A 16,293-nucleotide genomic window follows, 5' to 3' on the forward strand; every position below is an offset into this window, starting at 1 on the left:
TCAAAAACCACCTCTGGGTGGGAAGTTTGGGGCCCCCCACACTTGGCCATGTAGTGTATTTCTGGCATGGAATTCCTTCCGGTTTAATGGGAGAAGTAAATCTCAGCTGCGTGCCTCTGTCCATAGAGGAAATCATTTAGACCTGATCTCATTGCACCCTCCAGCCAATGTCTGTGTAAGTCATCAGTACAGGCTCCAGCTCATATTCATAGAGGAAGAGAAATTGATATGATCTCTATTTAAAGCCTAGACTGTCATCTGTGTCACATTATTGCTAAGTGTGAACATGACCAAATGCTTCCCCTCTTCAGTGAGACTTTTTCTCCTCCATATGTGTTAGCAGAATCCTGGGCGAGAAGCTTGTGCCGGATTAATTTATTAGCACATTGTAATGTGTATCTAAGACCAGTTTCTCTGGTTATTAAATTGTCAGTGTCATAGCTGGGATTGTCCTCTCTGGTGATCCAGTATCTGTTATGGTGAAAGGGTCAAAAAGTTCAGATGCAGCAGAACGTTCCACCAATGATTTTTCGGCAAAGTTGCTATATATATTAAAGGGGTACTCCGGTGAAAACCTTTTTTCTTTTAAATTAACTGGTGGCAGAAAGAGTTAAACATATTTGTAAATTACTTCTATTAAAAAATCTTAATCCTTCCAGTACTACTTAGCTGCTGAATGCTACAGAGGAAATTCCTTTCTTTTTGGAACACTGATGACATCACCAGCACAGTGCTCTCTGCTGACATCTCCATCCATTTTAGCAACCATGCATAGCAGGTGTATGCTAAGGGCAGCATGGTGGCTCAGTGGTTAGCACTGCTGCCTTGCAGTGCTGGGGACTTGGGTTCAAATCCCACTACGGACAGCAATAAATAAAGCGTTATTATTATAATAACGTCAGCAGAAAGAACTGTGCTCGTGATGTCATCAGAGAGCATTCCAAAAAGAAAAGAATTTCCTCTGTGGTATTCAGCAGCTAATAAGTACAGGAAGGATTAAGATTTTTTTAATAGAAGTAATTTACAAATATGTTTAACTTTTTCCCACCAGTTGATTTAAAAGAAAAAAGGTTTTCACCGGAGTACCCCTTTAAGCACATCCCCGAAATGCCTGCCTACAGCGTGGGGCTGTGTGAGGTGGAGGTCACTCAAAGAATTGTATCTGTGCTTCCAAAAAAAACATCCCAATTCTTAACTTCCGGTACCAGGATCAATCCGGACCAGAGTTTTCCCTAAACAAATCTTGGCTTACTCTTTGACAGTGCGGTAGCACGAACGTCAGACTTTCAGCCTCCGAAATGAACAAATGCTCTGTACATTCCAGGCATACTTCTGGCTTCACACAGGGACGTTCCAGTAAGTTTGTAATGGTTACACGGGTGTTAGCGGAGCAGTGACTTCCATTTGGGTGGTGTTTATGAGTGTGAACGAGATATATCCTCGCACTTTGACCTTTCAACAAAACTCTAAAGGACAGTGACCAACATTGAGTCTGTGTACGTAGACTTAAGTACGCTGGTGTTTAGAATGCAGTCACTGTTGTTGCCTTTAATCTTTCCTATTTTTCGGCTAAGAATTGGACTTGTAAAGCAGGCCATACTATCGGTAGGACCTGATGACCATAAACACTAGGTTCACGTTTGCGTGGGAAGCTCCATTCGGGGCCTCTATTGCAGACACCGTTCAGCAGCGATTAACTAAGCCAGTGGGTACACTGCAGACAGAGCCTGTCGGACCCCATTGACAGGCTGGTGTCCATCATTTTGATGGGTTTTAATCAGACCAAAAAAAGTGTTGATCCCGTGTTTTGTTGTCTGCTTTTGTTTAAACTTGAACAGATTTTGGAGGCCACAAATGGAGCCTCTGACACAGATGTAAACATAGCAGGTGTCGGTTGAGTGAAGGCTTGGCCATGTTGGATTTAAAGAGGTACTCTGCCCCTAGACATCTTATCCCCTAGCCAAAGGATAGGATATAAGATGTCTGATCGCGGGGGGTCCTGCTGCTGGGGACCCTCCGCGATCTCCCTGCTGCACCCAGTGTTCGTTGAGAGCGTCAGGTGATGTCATGGCCACGTCCCCTCAATGCAAGTCTATGGGAAGGGGCATGACTGCTGTCACCCCCTCTCCTATGGACTTGCATTGAGGGGGCATGGGTGTGACCGTGACATCACGAGCCTCCGCCCCACATTGCCAGTCATTCGGCATGGAGCAACGTTCGCTCCATGCACCAGATGTTTGGGGTGTCACGGCTGAGATCACGGGGGTCCCCAGTGGCGGACCCTCGTGATCAGACATCTTATCCCCTATCCTTTGGATAGGGGATAAGATGCCTAGGGGCGGAGTACCCCCTTTAATCCTCCCAATCTTTGTTCGGAGGAGATAATCCACCGCTTATCCTGAAGAATCTTCCTTCACAGAACACAAGCACTTTTGGCCCTGCATCTGTATGGGGGTGGTATTGGTAGGGAAATTATTGGCCAAAAAAATGTTTAGCTGACAGTATGTGGCCTCCTTTTAAAATTAAGTCTTTCTGTCTCTTACCGTCAGCTATGGGGAGACAGCTGGTATGCTCCCATACACAAGATTGTTGGCTGGTCCTGCGGATGTTCTAAGGTTCGGACATCTTTTACCTAATGTACATGGCCAATTTTTACTGTTGGCGTAGATACCTAAAAATATGAGCACTTTTCAGTTGCCAACTACTTGACCTGCTGCTACATATAAAAAATGTCATTGGGACTCACCTGATACCAATTGGCCTCCATAGTACAAGGTTGAGGTTGATAAGGTGTTAATTTCCCTCTAGACTCCTCGTCATGTGGCCATGTAATCTTCAGGAACATATATATATGATCCGGCCTAGTCAGCATAAAGCACAGCGATCAGTCTGTGTGAACCACGGCTATTCTTGTTCCTGTAAATGTCAGGCGTATCTCCAAGGGAATCTTCATGGAATGCTCCACCTAAAGAAGGGCTGCAGCCAAGAGTGACGGCTGACGCTGAATTATGGAATATTCTGCTTTTGTAATATCTGAAATATTTTATGACTTAGTTTCTGATGTGTGAGTCACCTTGGAGAGCTGACAAGTCACAATCTAGAGCTGTATTCTTCCTGGGTTTGGCCTCCTGCCCCTATGACTAGTGGCCTTACACCTACCTCACATTGGTGATCTCATAGCATAAGAGAATATGTAGATGGTATTCTGTCCTGCTAGATCCTGCATGTAAAGAACTGCAGTACAATTAAAGGGGTACTCCACCCCTAAACATCTTATCACCTATCCAAAGGATAGGGGATAAGATGTCTGATCGCTGGGGTCCATCTGCACCCGGCGTTAGTTTAAAGCATCATTTGCAGCACCGGAGGCTCGTGACATGACAGCTGTGCCCTGCTCGTGACATCCCTCCCGTGCCCCTCAATGCAAGTCCATCGGAGGGGGCATGACGGCAGTCACGCCCCCTCCCATAGACTTGCATTAAGGGGGCATGGCCGTGACGTCACGAACCTTAGCCCCGCATCGCCAGAAGTTCGCTCTGTGCACCGGATGTCTGGGGTGCCGCAGCAGAGATAGGAGATATTACCCCTTTAAGGCCTCCTTTACATATTTATGGCGTCCGGTGGCGTGCACTGGAGGGAAACGGATAGCAGAACTGATCCCGTTGATTTGAATGGGACAGTTCACATTCACCCGGCCTCAGTTTGGGCACCGGATAGTTGAACTCGCCACACTGACACCGGACTGGGGAACGCAGCTTGCTGTGTTCCCCGTCCAGCACTTAAAAAATGGATGATACACAACTGATGACGAGTGCATGTTGTCATCAGTTGCGTCGAGATTTAGGCTGGGTTCACGTGTGCCGGACATACGTAATCCTAGCCTTAGTCCATGTTGGTTCTTCTGGCATCATGGGCATACAGGAATAATTAGTCTGAATATTAAAGGAGAACTCCAAGACAGTTGTTTTTTATTTTTTTTTTCAAATCAAACTCCTCCAGGCTGCCGGCATTTTAAAAAAACAAACAGGGCACACTTGCCACCAGTTCCCTTCGGTACTGCTCCGGCCTCCCCTGCAATCCTCTTCCTGGTTGCCAGTGGTCGATCTGTCACACTGCAGCTCAGCTTATTGTCGGCCGCATTGTATACGTGACACCTCATTCTGCCAATCACCTGCCAAGGCAGGACATTGCTGCAGCAGGCGATTAGCTGAGCCACAATGTGATTGACTATCGGCAACCAGGAAGAGGATTGTTGCGGAGTCTCCGGAGCAGGACGCTGGAGACACCAGGGGAGTGGTGACAGGTAAGTACTGTTTTTTTTTTTTTTTATAATTGCTGGCAGCCTGGGGGAGTTTAAATAAATAAATAAATAAAAAAGCTCTGCTGTCTGACACTTCCAAGTTTGAGAGGTGATGTTGCGCCCGCTCAGCCAATCAGCAACTGAGACAGGACATCACTGTGTGTGCTGATGGAATCAGTGAGTGTGTGTGTGTGTGTGTGACTCTGTTATAGTAATGGTGGCACTGATTTTAGTCATTGATTTTATCTCCTTAAGGACCAGGCCAATTTTAACCCCTTAAGGACTGAGCCCTTTTTCGCAATTCTGACCACCGTCGCTTTATGAATTAATAACGCGAAAACGCTTTTACCAAATATTCTGATTCTGAGAATTTTTTCGTGACATATTGTACTTTATTTTGGTGGTAAATTTTTGGCGCTACTTGCATCCTTTTTTGGTGAAAAATCCCCAAATTTCATGAAAATTTAGAAAATTTTGAATTTTTCTAACTTTGAAGCTCTCTACTTGTAAGGAAAATGGATATTCACAATAAATTTTATTTTTCTTCACAAATACAATTTGTCCACTTTATGTTGGCATCATCAAATGGACATATTTTAGCTTTTTGAAAAAAATTAGAGGGCTTCAAAGTAGAGCAGCAATTTTCAAAAAATTCATGAAAATTGCTAAATCTGAAGGGACAGATGTTACAGAATAGGGATGTAAGAAAAAATCGATTTGCGCGATTATCGCGATTTTTCACTTGCCGATACTGAATCGATTCAAAATATTTTTGAATCAATTCTTTTAGTGATGTGGAATTTGTATCTCCTGACGCCCGGAACAGCATGTCCCGGGCATCAGGAGATACAAGTTCCACATTTTGTCTGCCGGATCTGACGCTACGTGGGTTTATGGAGCGGGCTTCGACTCGTGCCCGCTCCATACTCTGCGGCCCCTGGCTGATTTCAGTAGCCGGGGGCCGCTAACGCATCACCGCAGCTAATATCCAGCATGCGGTGCCCTGCAGTGTGTATGGAGCGGGCTCCCGACTCGTGCCCGCTCCGTACTCTGCAGCCCCCGGCTGTTCTCAGTAGCCGGGGGCCGCCGCTAATAGCCAGCATTTATCGCCGCGGCTGGCTATTAACCCTTTAGATCGCCGCTGTCAAAGCTGACAGCCGCGTCTAAAGGGATCTGTAAATGCTCCCTGGTGGGTTAGTGGGGTGGATCGCCCCCACCCCCGCAGCGCGATTGCGGATGGGCGGGCGATCCACTGTGGAGGTAGTCGGAGGGCTTACCTCTGCTTCCCTGCTCTCCGTGGCTCTGTCATGGATAGAGCCTGTCGTGAACCCCCCCCCCCTCCACCGACGATTCCCTACCTGAGCCAGGATCCAGCAGTCTCCAGCGAAGATCCCGGGTCCCCAAGCATCTTTTCCTGCAGGTACGGCCTCCATCTTCTTCCCACGATCCCCTCGACATCCAGGGGCGGGCAGAACGGGGGTTGCCATGGCAACCCCCTGTCCTGCGCTGCTATTGGTCAGAACTCCGTTCTGCTAATGGCAGGGGATAGGAGGAGATCCCAGCTCTGCGACCTCACTCCTATCCCTTAGGCTGATCGGATCAGCCCTATTTTCCGGGTGATCGGTCACCAGAGACCCGATCAGCCCCGGAATTGGAGAAAATCGCATGTCTGAATTGACATGCGATTTTCCCCGATCGCCGACATGGGGGGTCTCAGGACCCCCCTGGGCGATGTGCCGGGATGCCTGCTGAATGATTTCAGCAGGCATCCCGATCCGGTCCCCAACCGGCTAGCGGCGGGGACCAGAATTCCCACGGGCGTATCCATACGCCCCACGTCCTTAAGGACTCGGGATGCAGGGCGTATGCATACGCCCTGTGTCCTGAACAGGTTAATCTTGCATTTTAGTTTTTTCCTCCTCGCCTTCTAATCTAAAAATCATAACTCTCATATTTCCATCCACAAACCCATATGAGGGTTTTTATTTTATTTTAATTTTTTTTGTGTGACCAATTGTCCTTTTGTAATGACATCAATCATTTTACCATAAAATGTATGACGCAACCAAAAAAAAATATTATTTGTGTGGGGAAATTGAGAAGAAAAACACAAATGTTGACGGGTTTTGTTTTCACGCTGTGCACTTTACAATATAAACAGGTTTTCCTTATTCTGTGGGTCAATACAATTACATTTTTTTTTTTTTTTTTTTTTTTTTTTTTGAGAAGTGTTTTCCAAACTGTTAAACTCAAAAATAATGATCACAAGGATCAATGACCCTAGTGAGGGGTGGACTAAACATATGTTTATTTAATACCTCAACTCAGCCCAAAAGGACTGAGCAAAAAGTCCACTTTTTATCCCTCACTTGATTAAAACTTAACTTTTAATTAAACAATAAAGTGGATATACAGAGCTATAAGTGATTTTTAAAAAAAAACCAGCATGTTAGCACCACATGTATTAGTGTACTTGTTGTCCCTAGGGACCAACTGAATATAGAAATCTACTCAGCGCATCTGCAGAATGCGCTGATTAAGGGTGCTTTTGCTGATATTTAAAATACTAACACACTGTCCCTCCTAACATGTTTCGCCACCAAAGTGACGTCTTCAGAGGTTAGGGAACAATGGCTCATTGTTCCCTAACCTCTGAAGACGTCACTTTGGTGGCGAAACATGTTAGGAGGGACAGTGTGTTAGTATTTTAAATATCAGCAAAAGCACCCTTAATCAGCGCATTCTGCAGATGCGCTGAGTAGATTTCTATATTCAGTTGGTCCCTAGGGACAACAAGTACACTAATACATGTGGTGCTAGCGTGTTTTCCAAACTGTGTCTCCAGCTGTTGCAAAACTACATCTTCCATCATGCCCGGACAGCCGTTGGCTGTCCGGGCATGCTGGAAGTTGTAGCTTTGCAACATCTGTGGGCACATTGTTTGGAAAACACTGTTGTAGTGAAGTAGTTGGCTACCAGTGTATGGTTATTGGGGTTTCTTTTGAGTTGGTTGTTTGTGTATGGAAAGGTTATTGAATGCTTTCCTAAATTATTTTTTATTTTATTTTTTCCCCCAATGATTTAATGTGATGTTTTATTGTATTTCTAGACTATGAGAAGACACAGAAATGAAGTTACCGTAGAGCTACGAAAGGTAATAAAGTGTCTTGTCTCTGATTCTCTCCTAGACTAAATATGTTGCATTTCATCAAATACAATCTCATGGACATTGATGGCAAAATTATTTTTATCATTTACAGAGGACCTCTTTGGGAGAACTTTACATTGTGCTGTCCCTCTGTAATTCCTCCTAGAATTTTATGAATAAGTTGACTCCCGGTTGTTACGTGTCTGACATTGTCCAATCAGGGATGACTGTTTAGTGACACGCCCCTTTGGTAAAATTTCAAGGAGGAATAACAGAGGAACAGCACAACAAAGGTATGAGAAAAGATTTTTTCATGGCGAGTGCATGTATTCTACTTAGACATATCATGAGATGCCAGAGGTTGTCTGCTTTATTTGTACCTATTTTGCAGTTTTTCCTCTTCCTGTTTTGAGAATTACATAAAAGCCCCCAAAAGTCTCTATATATCCCTGGCCTGAAGCACATAGCCCTAGACCAGTGTTTCTTAAAGAGTGCCTCCTGCTGTTGCAAAACTGCAACTCCTAGCATGCCTGGACAGCCTTCGGTTGTCCAGGCATGCTAGAAATTGTAGTCTTGCAACAGCTGGAGGCACACTTTAAGAAACACTGGTCTAGGGCTATGTGCTTCAGGCCAGGGATATAGAGACTTTTGGGGGCTTTTATGTAATTCTCAAAACAGGAAGAGGAAAAACTGCAAAATAGGTACAAATAAAGCAGACAACCTCTGGCATCTCATGATATGTCTAAGTAGAATACATGCACTCACCATGAAAAAATCTTTTCTCATACCTTTGTTGTGCTGTTCCTCTGTTATTCCTCCTTGAAATTTTACCAAAGGGGCATGTCACTAAACAGTCAACCCTGATTGGACAATGTCAGATGCGTAACAACCGGGAGTCAACTTATTCATGTCAAAACCCTTTATTTATTTATTTTTTTAGCCTTACTCCGTAACTGCCTGGAGTATGTTTGTTTGTATTTGGTTTTCATGAAAAATACTTTAAAAAAGCATGTCAAAAACAAAACAATGCTCTGTCAAGAGATGTATGTGCTACATTTCGCCACCCAGCTGTTGCAATGGTAATTGCGGCCTGTTGAGGACTAAATATATCATAATAACATAACTTAAGCAATTTGCCTTTTGTCAGAATGTCAGAAGTTGTGATCAGTAGGGTGTGGGTGCTGAGACCCCCTCTGATTTCTAGAATAAAGCAATTTTATTTCCCTTTTATAGAAATCATGGCTTTGTCCAAACTGAAGCACAGGCATTGACAAAGTCCAGTAAGCGAGGGTGGGCTAGCACTTCTCTGTGCTCTCCCCTGTCTGATAGCGCTCCTCTGTGCTCTCCCCTGTCTGATAGCACTCCTCTGTGCTCTCTCCTGTCGGATAGCACTCCTCTGTGCTCTCTCCTGTCTGATAGGATTCCTCTGTGCTCTCTCTCCTGTCTGATAGCACTCCTCTGTGCTCTCTCTCCTGTCTGATAGCACTCCTCTGTGCTCTCTCTCCTGTCTGATAGCACTCCTCTGTGCTCTCTCTCCTGTCTGATAGCACTCCTCTGTACTCTCTCTCTCCTGTCTGATAGTACTCCTCTGTACTCTCTCTCTCCTGTCTGATAGTACTCCTCTGTACTCTCTCTCCTGTCTGATAGGACTCCTCTGTGCTCTCTCTCCTGTCTGATAACACTTATCTGTGCTCTCTCTCCTGTCTGATAACACTCCTCTGTACTCTCTCCTGTCTGATAGCACTCCTCTGTACTCTCTCTCCTGTCTGATAGCACTCCTCTGTGCTGTCTGATAGGACAGGAAAGAGCACAGAGGAATGCTAGCCCACCCTCATTTTCTGGACTTTGTCCATGCCTGGACAAAGCAATGACTTTATAAGAAATGATTTCTATAAAAAGGAAATACAATTTTCTTATGAAGTATATTAGGAAGCGTAATGTTTTTCCAAGATGTGCAACATATAAAAAGCATTTGAATCTGACATTTAAGCAGGAGTGAAGGAGCACAGTGCTTCTGTTCCTTTTTTCTAGCGATCAGTGGGGTCTTAGCACCCGACCCCCACTGATCACAACTTCTGACTAGTCACTATGAGACAAAACACAATTGATGGGCACATTGAAATTCTTGCAATAGTTTTTTTGGCATTACAGCTATTGGATGTTTGAGTGTTTTGATGTTGCGTTTGATTTACTAAGACTTCTTTCCAACCACCTTTTCCCACATGCTCAATTTTCCGGGTACCACTTTGCTTTCAGAACAAAAGAGACGAGCACCTCTTGAAGAAGAGAAACGTTCCCCAAGAAGAAAGTTTAGAAGATTCTGATGTAGACGGAGACTTCAAATCGGTATGTGTTACACGTCGGCTTTAGTATCCATCTGTGACTACAGTTGGGGCAATGCTAAAGGTACCTGTACAGACTAAACTAAAGCTGATGAAAATACTGTCAACCAGAATGAATGTTCTTTGGGTGAGATTTACCAACAAATAACTTTAGCGATAACCCAATCATAGGTTAGCAAGGAGTTAACCATGTTTAAGATTTTTAGTTCATTAGCTATTTCTCCTTTAACCCCTTTATGGACTAAGGAATTTTTATTTTTGCACTTTTGTTTTTTCCTCCTCCTCCCCTTCTAAAAATCATAACTCTTAAAGTTTTCCACCTACAGACCCTATATAAGGGCTTGTTTTTTGCATCATCAATTTTACTTTGTAAAGACCTCAATCATTTCATAACAAAAATTACAGCGAAATAAAAACAAATTGTGGTGTGTAACTGAAGAAAAAACGCCATTTTGGGAGTTTCTGTTTTACGCAGTGCATTTTTCGGTAAAAATGACACCTTAATTTATATTCTGTAGGTCCATGCGATTACAAGGATACCCAATTTATATAGGTTTTATTTTATTTTACTAATTTGAAAAAATTATAACTAAATGATCCAAAATTAGTATGTTTAAAATTATCTTCTAACCCCTATAACTTTATTTTTCCATATACAGGGCTATATGAAGGCTCATTTTTTGAGTCATTATCGCTTTTTATTAATTTTAAATTTAATGGGATATGAAGTAACCAAAATGCGCAATTTTGGACTTTGGAATTTGGAATTTTTTTGTGTGTATGCCATTGACTGTGCGGTTTAACTCTTATATTTTAATACTTTGGACATTTACGCACGCGGCGGTATTTTATAAAAAAAAAAAAAAAAAAAAAAGGGGGAGAAATAATGTATGGAGTGGCTCCTGTTATATCTACCCCAAAATAGACCTGGCCAGCCCAATAATAACACCTATACCCACGGTGTTCAGAGTTATATAAGAAAAAAACACAGGAATTGGGTCTCGAAGGTCAATGATAGTGGACACCAAATGTAAGTGAAAATGATTATAATAATTTATTAATAATCAGCAATATTATAATATAAAATAATGGTATACAGTGGTAACCGTGACCCACAGGGCCCTTGTGGAATCACGGTGTTCACTAAAATATTAGTATCAAGATAAAAATTAATGTTCGCTCAAATATAAAATATGACAATCTCATAAAATTACATGAAACGGACGACGAGTAGGCAGGATTTCCGTGGATGTCGGCTTTTTTTTTTTTATTTATTTATTTTTTTTCTTTTTATTTTTTTTACAATTTTAGCACACTATGGGAGCTGCCATCTGGCCTGAGCAATTTTATTTATTAATTTTTTTTTACAGCATTTAGAGAAATGATTTATAGAAATGTAACAAATGCTAATGCAGCTATATTTCCATTGCAGCAAAATGTAACACTAGAAGCAATACTACAGGTACGTGTCTTGTAATGATTGTGTGTGCATGCGATTTTGCTTTGTCTGTTCCCCAGTCAACTTACATTGACCTTTTCAAAGATCTAGTCACATACAGCAGATTTGTTGTAGAATTTCCTTTCATCAGATTTACCATCGCATAATTCTGCAGAAAATCTTCTACAGTCTGTGACTATATATTAACATGTTGGATTTTTCTGTCTGAAAAATCCGCCACTAAGTTGGAAGAGAATCCACAGCAGAAATTTAGGGTCGGCCCTTGGATTTCCAGTGTGTTTGCAGTGTGATATGCTGTGGATCCACACCAGGGTTAGCCCCACTTCATCTACCCACCATAGATTCCACATTAACCAGTGAAGTGTAACTTTCTGCAACCTAAACTACACATAGAAATGGGAGGAATCTGCATGGAGATCCACAATATATTAAACTGCAAGATTGTACAGGTAAAGTCCACAGTGGATTACATAGCAGGCAAGTGGATCTTACTATACTCATCCATGTTTCACTGTCTTTCTGTATGTGGAAATATTAGCTTACTGCAGATTGTCACCAGACGTTACCACTTTCACGGTAACATGGATTAAACACGCAGCAAAATTTGCATGGAACATTGCAGTTTATGAATCCAGACTACTGCAATGGATAATCTGTATCCCTTTTTTGTTCCTTTAGTAATTTGTATTATTATTATTTATATAGCGCCCTTGGTTCCAGGGCACTTTTCATATGATAAAGGTAACAGTACATAACACTAACATGGGACTGTTGTAACTTGTCGACTGACAGAGGGGGAGAGGGCTCTGCCATCAAGGGTTCACAATCTACATGCAGAGTGAAAGGAAAGAGTAGGACAGCAAGTCATCTGTGAGCCGGTGGACCAGGAGGGAGCGTAGGTGGACGTCTTGAGATGATCGGCGATTAAGGGGGAGATTTATCAAAACCTGTCCAGAGGTAAAGTTGCCCATAGCAACCAATCAGATCGCTTCTTCCATTTTTAACAAGGCCTCTGCAAAATGAAAGAAGCAATCTGATTGGTTGCTCTAGGCAACTTCTCCTTTCCACAGGTTTTGATAAATCTCCCCCATGTGCGGGGAGCGGTATAGGGAGTTCAGGTCTTGGATGAGGGGAAAATTACCAATTCTGTTCACCCCCCCCCCCATGTTTTTAGTAGATCCCCCTTCCCTAGCATGATCATAGCATTCAATCTAGATGACAGCTGCATCCAATCCCTGGCATTTAACTTTCTGGCCTGGTATAGAATCCCACTGATGCCTAACTTAATCCCATGTAGAGTATAAACTGACCCGAATATAAGCTGAGGCCCCTAATTTCACCCCAAAATCCCAGGAAAAGTTATTGACTCGACTACAAGCCTAGGGTGGGAAATACATCATCCCCCCCAGTCATCATCCAAACCCCCGTCATTAACACCCCTATCATCATCACCCTGTCATCATCCAGACCCCCGTCATTAAACCCCCGTCATCACTCTGTCATCATACCCCCCCCCTCATCATCACCGCCTGTCAATCTCTTCATCAGTGGTCTTCAACCTGCGGACCTCCAGATGTTGCAAAACTACAACTCCCAGCATGCTGGGAGTTGTAGTTTTGAAACATCTGGAGCTCCGCAGGTTAAAGACCACTGCGGCCGCCTTCATCCTCCAGACCCCCCTTTAGTTTTCTTACCCACCTCCCCTCGGTGGGAAGTTAGAGTGAGCTGGTCCGGCCAGCTATGCTGCAGGGAGCGTCCGGTGGGGAGGGTTAGTCGTTCTGGGCTGTCCATCTACACCGGGTGGCCCTGTTCTCAGGGAATGCTGGGAGTTGTAGTTTTGCAACATCTGGAGGTCTGCAGGTTGAAGACGACTGTCAAGGGATTGACAGGCGAAGAGTTCACTCGAGTATAAGCCGAGGGGGGCGAATTCAGCACGAAAAATCGTGCTGAAAAGCTCAGCTTATACTCGAGTATATACAACCAATCATCCCCCAGACTTGAAATGACTTTGGAAAAATGAAAGAAGCTGTCTGGTTGCTACTCAGCAACTTTTCCACTGGACAGGTTTTGATAAATCTCCCCTTTTGACCCCAAACCTCTTTCCATCTGTGTATTGTCATATGCCAATCTACAGTTTAACCCTTCTCTTTATTAATTTCAGAATGCTACCAGTGATAACCCAACAACTCAACTAAGTGCTGTACAGGCTGCAAGGTAAAGTCATGGGCTGGGAGCTGAAGGCATCATATCAGCTGTATTACAAAGTGACAATCTGACATACTGAAGAATAATTTTCTCTGTTTTTATAATGTGTTCTTTCTATTTTCAGGAAGTTGCTTTCCAGTGACAGGAATCCACCAATTGACGACCTCATAAAATCTGGAATTTTGCCGATATTGGTGAAATGTTTAGAGGCAGATGATAAGTAAGTTCAAGTCTACCTCCTATTCTTTTCCAGTTCTTAAATGTTCATGATGCTTGACCAGACGGAATGGATGATAAACTGTGTTAACCGTAGAAGTAAAGTTGTATTATTCTTAACTCCTTCAGGACGAAGGGCGTACCTGTACGCCCCTCGTCCGGTCCTGGTGTTTAAAACTGAGTCACACTGTGACCCTGCATCACCGTGATCCTGGGCTAATAGCATGTGGCACCGATCGTTGTACTGCGCACTATTAACCCTTTAGAAAAATGAAAGTAAACGCTTCCCGGCAGCTCAGTCGGGCTGATCGGGACTATCGCGATAAAATTGCGATGTCCCGATCAGCTAGGACGCGAGCGGAGACCCCCTTACCCTGCTCTGTCACATCCTATCGGCGTTTGATTGCTCCAAGCCTGAGCTACAGGCTTGAGCAATCGAGCCCCTATCTTGCTGATCCATGCAAAGTTATGGCTTTGCAGGGATTAGTGTAATAGATCAGTGTGTGCAGTGTTATAGTCCCGTATGGGAGCTTATAACACTGCAAAAACAAAAAGTTAATAAAGGTCATTTAACCCCTTCCCTAATAAAAGTTTGAATCACCCCCCTTTTCCCATAAAAAAAATGTCGTATCGCCCCATGCGTAAATGTCCGAACTATAAAAAATATATAGTTAATTAAACCACACGGTCAATGGCGTACGCGCAAAGTCCAAAATGGCGTATTTTTGGTCACTTTTTAGATCATGAAAAAATGAATAAAAAGCTATCAAAAAGTCTGATCAATACAAAAATGGTACCGATAAAATCTTCAGAACACGGCGCAAAAAAATGAGCTCTCATACCAGCCTGTACGCGGAAAAATAAAAAAGTTATAGGGGTTAGAAGATGATAATTTCTGAAGTACGACAATTTCCAACCTATATAAGTAGGGTATCATTTTAACCGTATAGACCTACAGAATAAAGATAAGGTGTTATTTTAACCGAAAAATGCACTGCGTAGAAACGGAACCCCCCAAAATTTACAAAATTATATTTTTTTCTTCAATTATGTTGCACAATTAATTTATTTGCCGTTTCGCCATGGATTTTTGGGTAAAATGACGGTCACTGCAAAGTTGAATTGGTGGCGCAAAAAATAAGCCGTCATATGGAATTTTATGTGCAAAATTGAAAGTGTTATGATTTTTAGAAGGTGATGAGGAAAAAATGAAAATGCAAAAAATGGAAAAACCCTGCGTCTTTAAGGGGTTATTAAGCCGCACCCACCACTTGATGCCAGTCTTACTTTATTGGAACATGTTCGGCAGGTACACAGGTCTAAGGGACAGGGCACCTCCATGGAAGTGCCCCCACATCTTAGACCTATGTACCTGCCGAACATGTTCCAATAAAGTAAGACTGGCATCATCAGGTGGTGAGTGCGGCTTTCTGTGATTGTCTTCAAAATACAGTGTTACTGGTGAACTACTTATTGCTCCGCAACACTAAAGCCAGAGTTATAATGCCTTTGTCCTCTGATGCATGCATGTTAACCCCTTAAGGACTCAGGGTTTTTCCGTTTTTGCACTTTCGTTTTTTCCTCCTTACCTTTAAAAAATCATAACCCTTTCAATTTTCCACCTAAAAATCCATATTATGGCTTATTTTTTGCGTCCCCAATTCTACTTTGCAGTGACATTAGTCAGTTTACCAAAAAATGCACGGCGAAACGGAAAAAAAATCATTGTGCGACAAAATAAAAAAATAAACGCCATTTTGTAACTTTTGGGGGCTTCCGTTTCTACGCAGTGCATATTTCGGTAAAAATTACACCTTATCATTATTCTGTAGGTCCATACGGTTAAAATGATACCCTACTTATATAGGTTTGATTTTGTCGCACTTCTGGAAAAAATCATAACTACATGCAGGAAAATTTATACGTTTAAAAATGTCATCTTCTGACCCCTATAACTTTTTTATTTTTCCACGTACGGGGCGGTATGAGGACTCATTTTTTGCACCGTGATCTGAAGTTTTTATTGGTATGATTTTTGTTTTGATCTGACTTTTTGATCACTTTTTATTCATTTTTTAATGTTATAAAAAGTTACCAAAATACGCTTTTTTGGACTTTGGAATTTTTTTGCGCGTACGCCATTGACCGTACGGCTTAATTAATGATATATTTTTATAGTTCGGACATTTACGCACGCGGCGATACCACATATGTTTATTTTTTTTACACTGTTTTATTTTTCTTATGGGAAAAGGGGGGTGATTCAAACTTTTATTAGGGAAGGGGTTAAATGACATTTATTAACACTTTTTTTTTAACTTTTTTTTGCAGTGTTATAGGTCCCATAGGGACCTATAACACTGCACACACTGATCTCTCATCCTGATCACAGGCGTGTATTAACACGCCTGTGATCAGCATTATCGACGCTTGACTGCTCCTGCCTGGATCTCAGGCACGGAGCAGTCATTCGTCGATCGGACACCGAGGAGGCAGGTAAGAGCCCTCCCGGTGTCCGATCAGCTGTTCGGGACGCCGCGATTTCACCGCGGCGGTCCCGAACAGCCCGACTGAGCAGCCGGGATACTTTCAGTTTCACTTTAGAAGCGGCGGTCAGCATTGA

At 42.9% G+C, this 16,293-nt stretch overlaps 1 protein-coding gene across 2 annotated transcripts in view; it reads left to right on the forward strand.

The window, feature by feature from the left end:
* KPNA3 (karyopherin subunit alpha 3) overlaps positions 1-16,293 on the forward strand; it is a 51,342-nt gene that overhangs the window by 16,500 nt on the left and 18,549 nt on the right. For both annotated transcript variants that reach the window (XM_056562058.1, XM_056562057.1), the window contains exons 2-6: positions 7,410-7,454; positions 9,705-9,794; positions 11,223-11,252; positions 13,411-13,463; positions 13,579-13,674. In XM_056562058.1, coding sequence (XP_056418033.1) covers positions 7,413-7,454; positions 9,705-9,794; positions 11,223-11,252; positions 13,411-13,463; positions 13,579-13,674 — 311 coding nt within the window. In that variant the 5' untranslated portion in view covers positions 7,410-7,412. The remainder of the gene's footprint in view (positions 1-7,409; positions 7,455-9,704; positions 9,795-11,222; positions 11,253-13,410; positions 13,464-13,578; positions 13,675-16,293) is intronic.

This window comes from Hyla sarda, chromosome 2 (assembly GCF_029499605.1).
Source record: "Hyla sarda isolate aHylSar1 chromosome 2, aHylSar1.hap1, whole genome shotgun sequence".
Taxonomy (NCBI): domain Eukaryota; kingdom Metazoa; phylum Chordata; class Amphibia; order Anura; family Hylidae; genus Hyla; species Hyla sarda.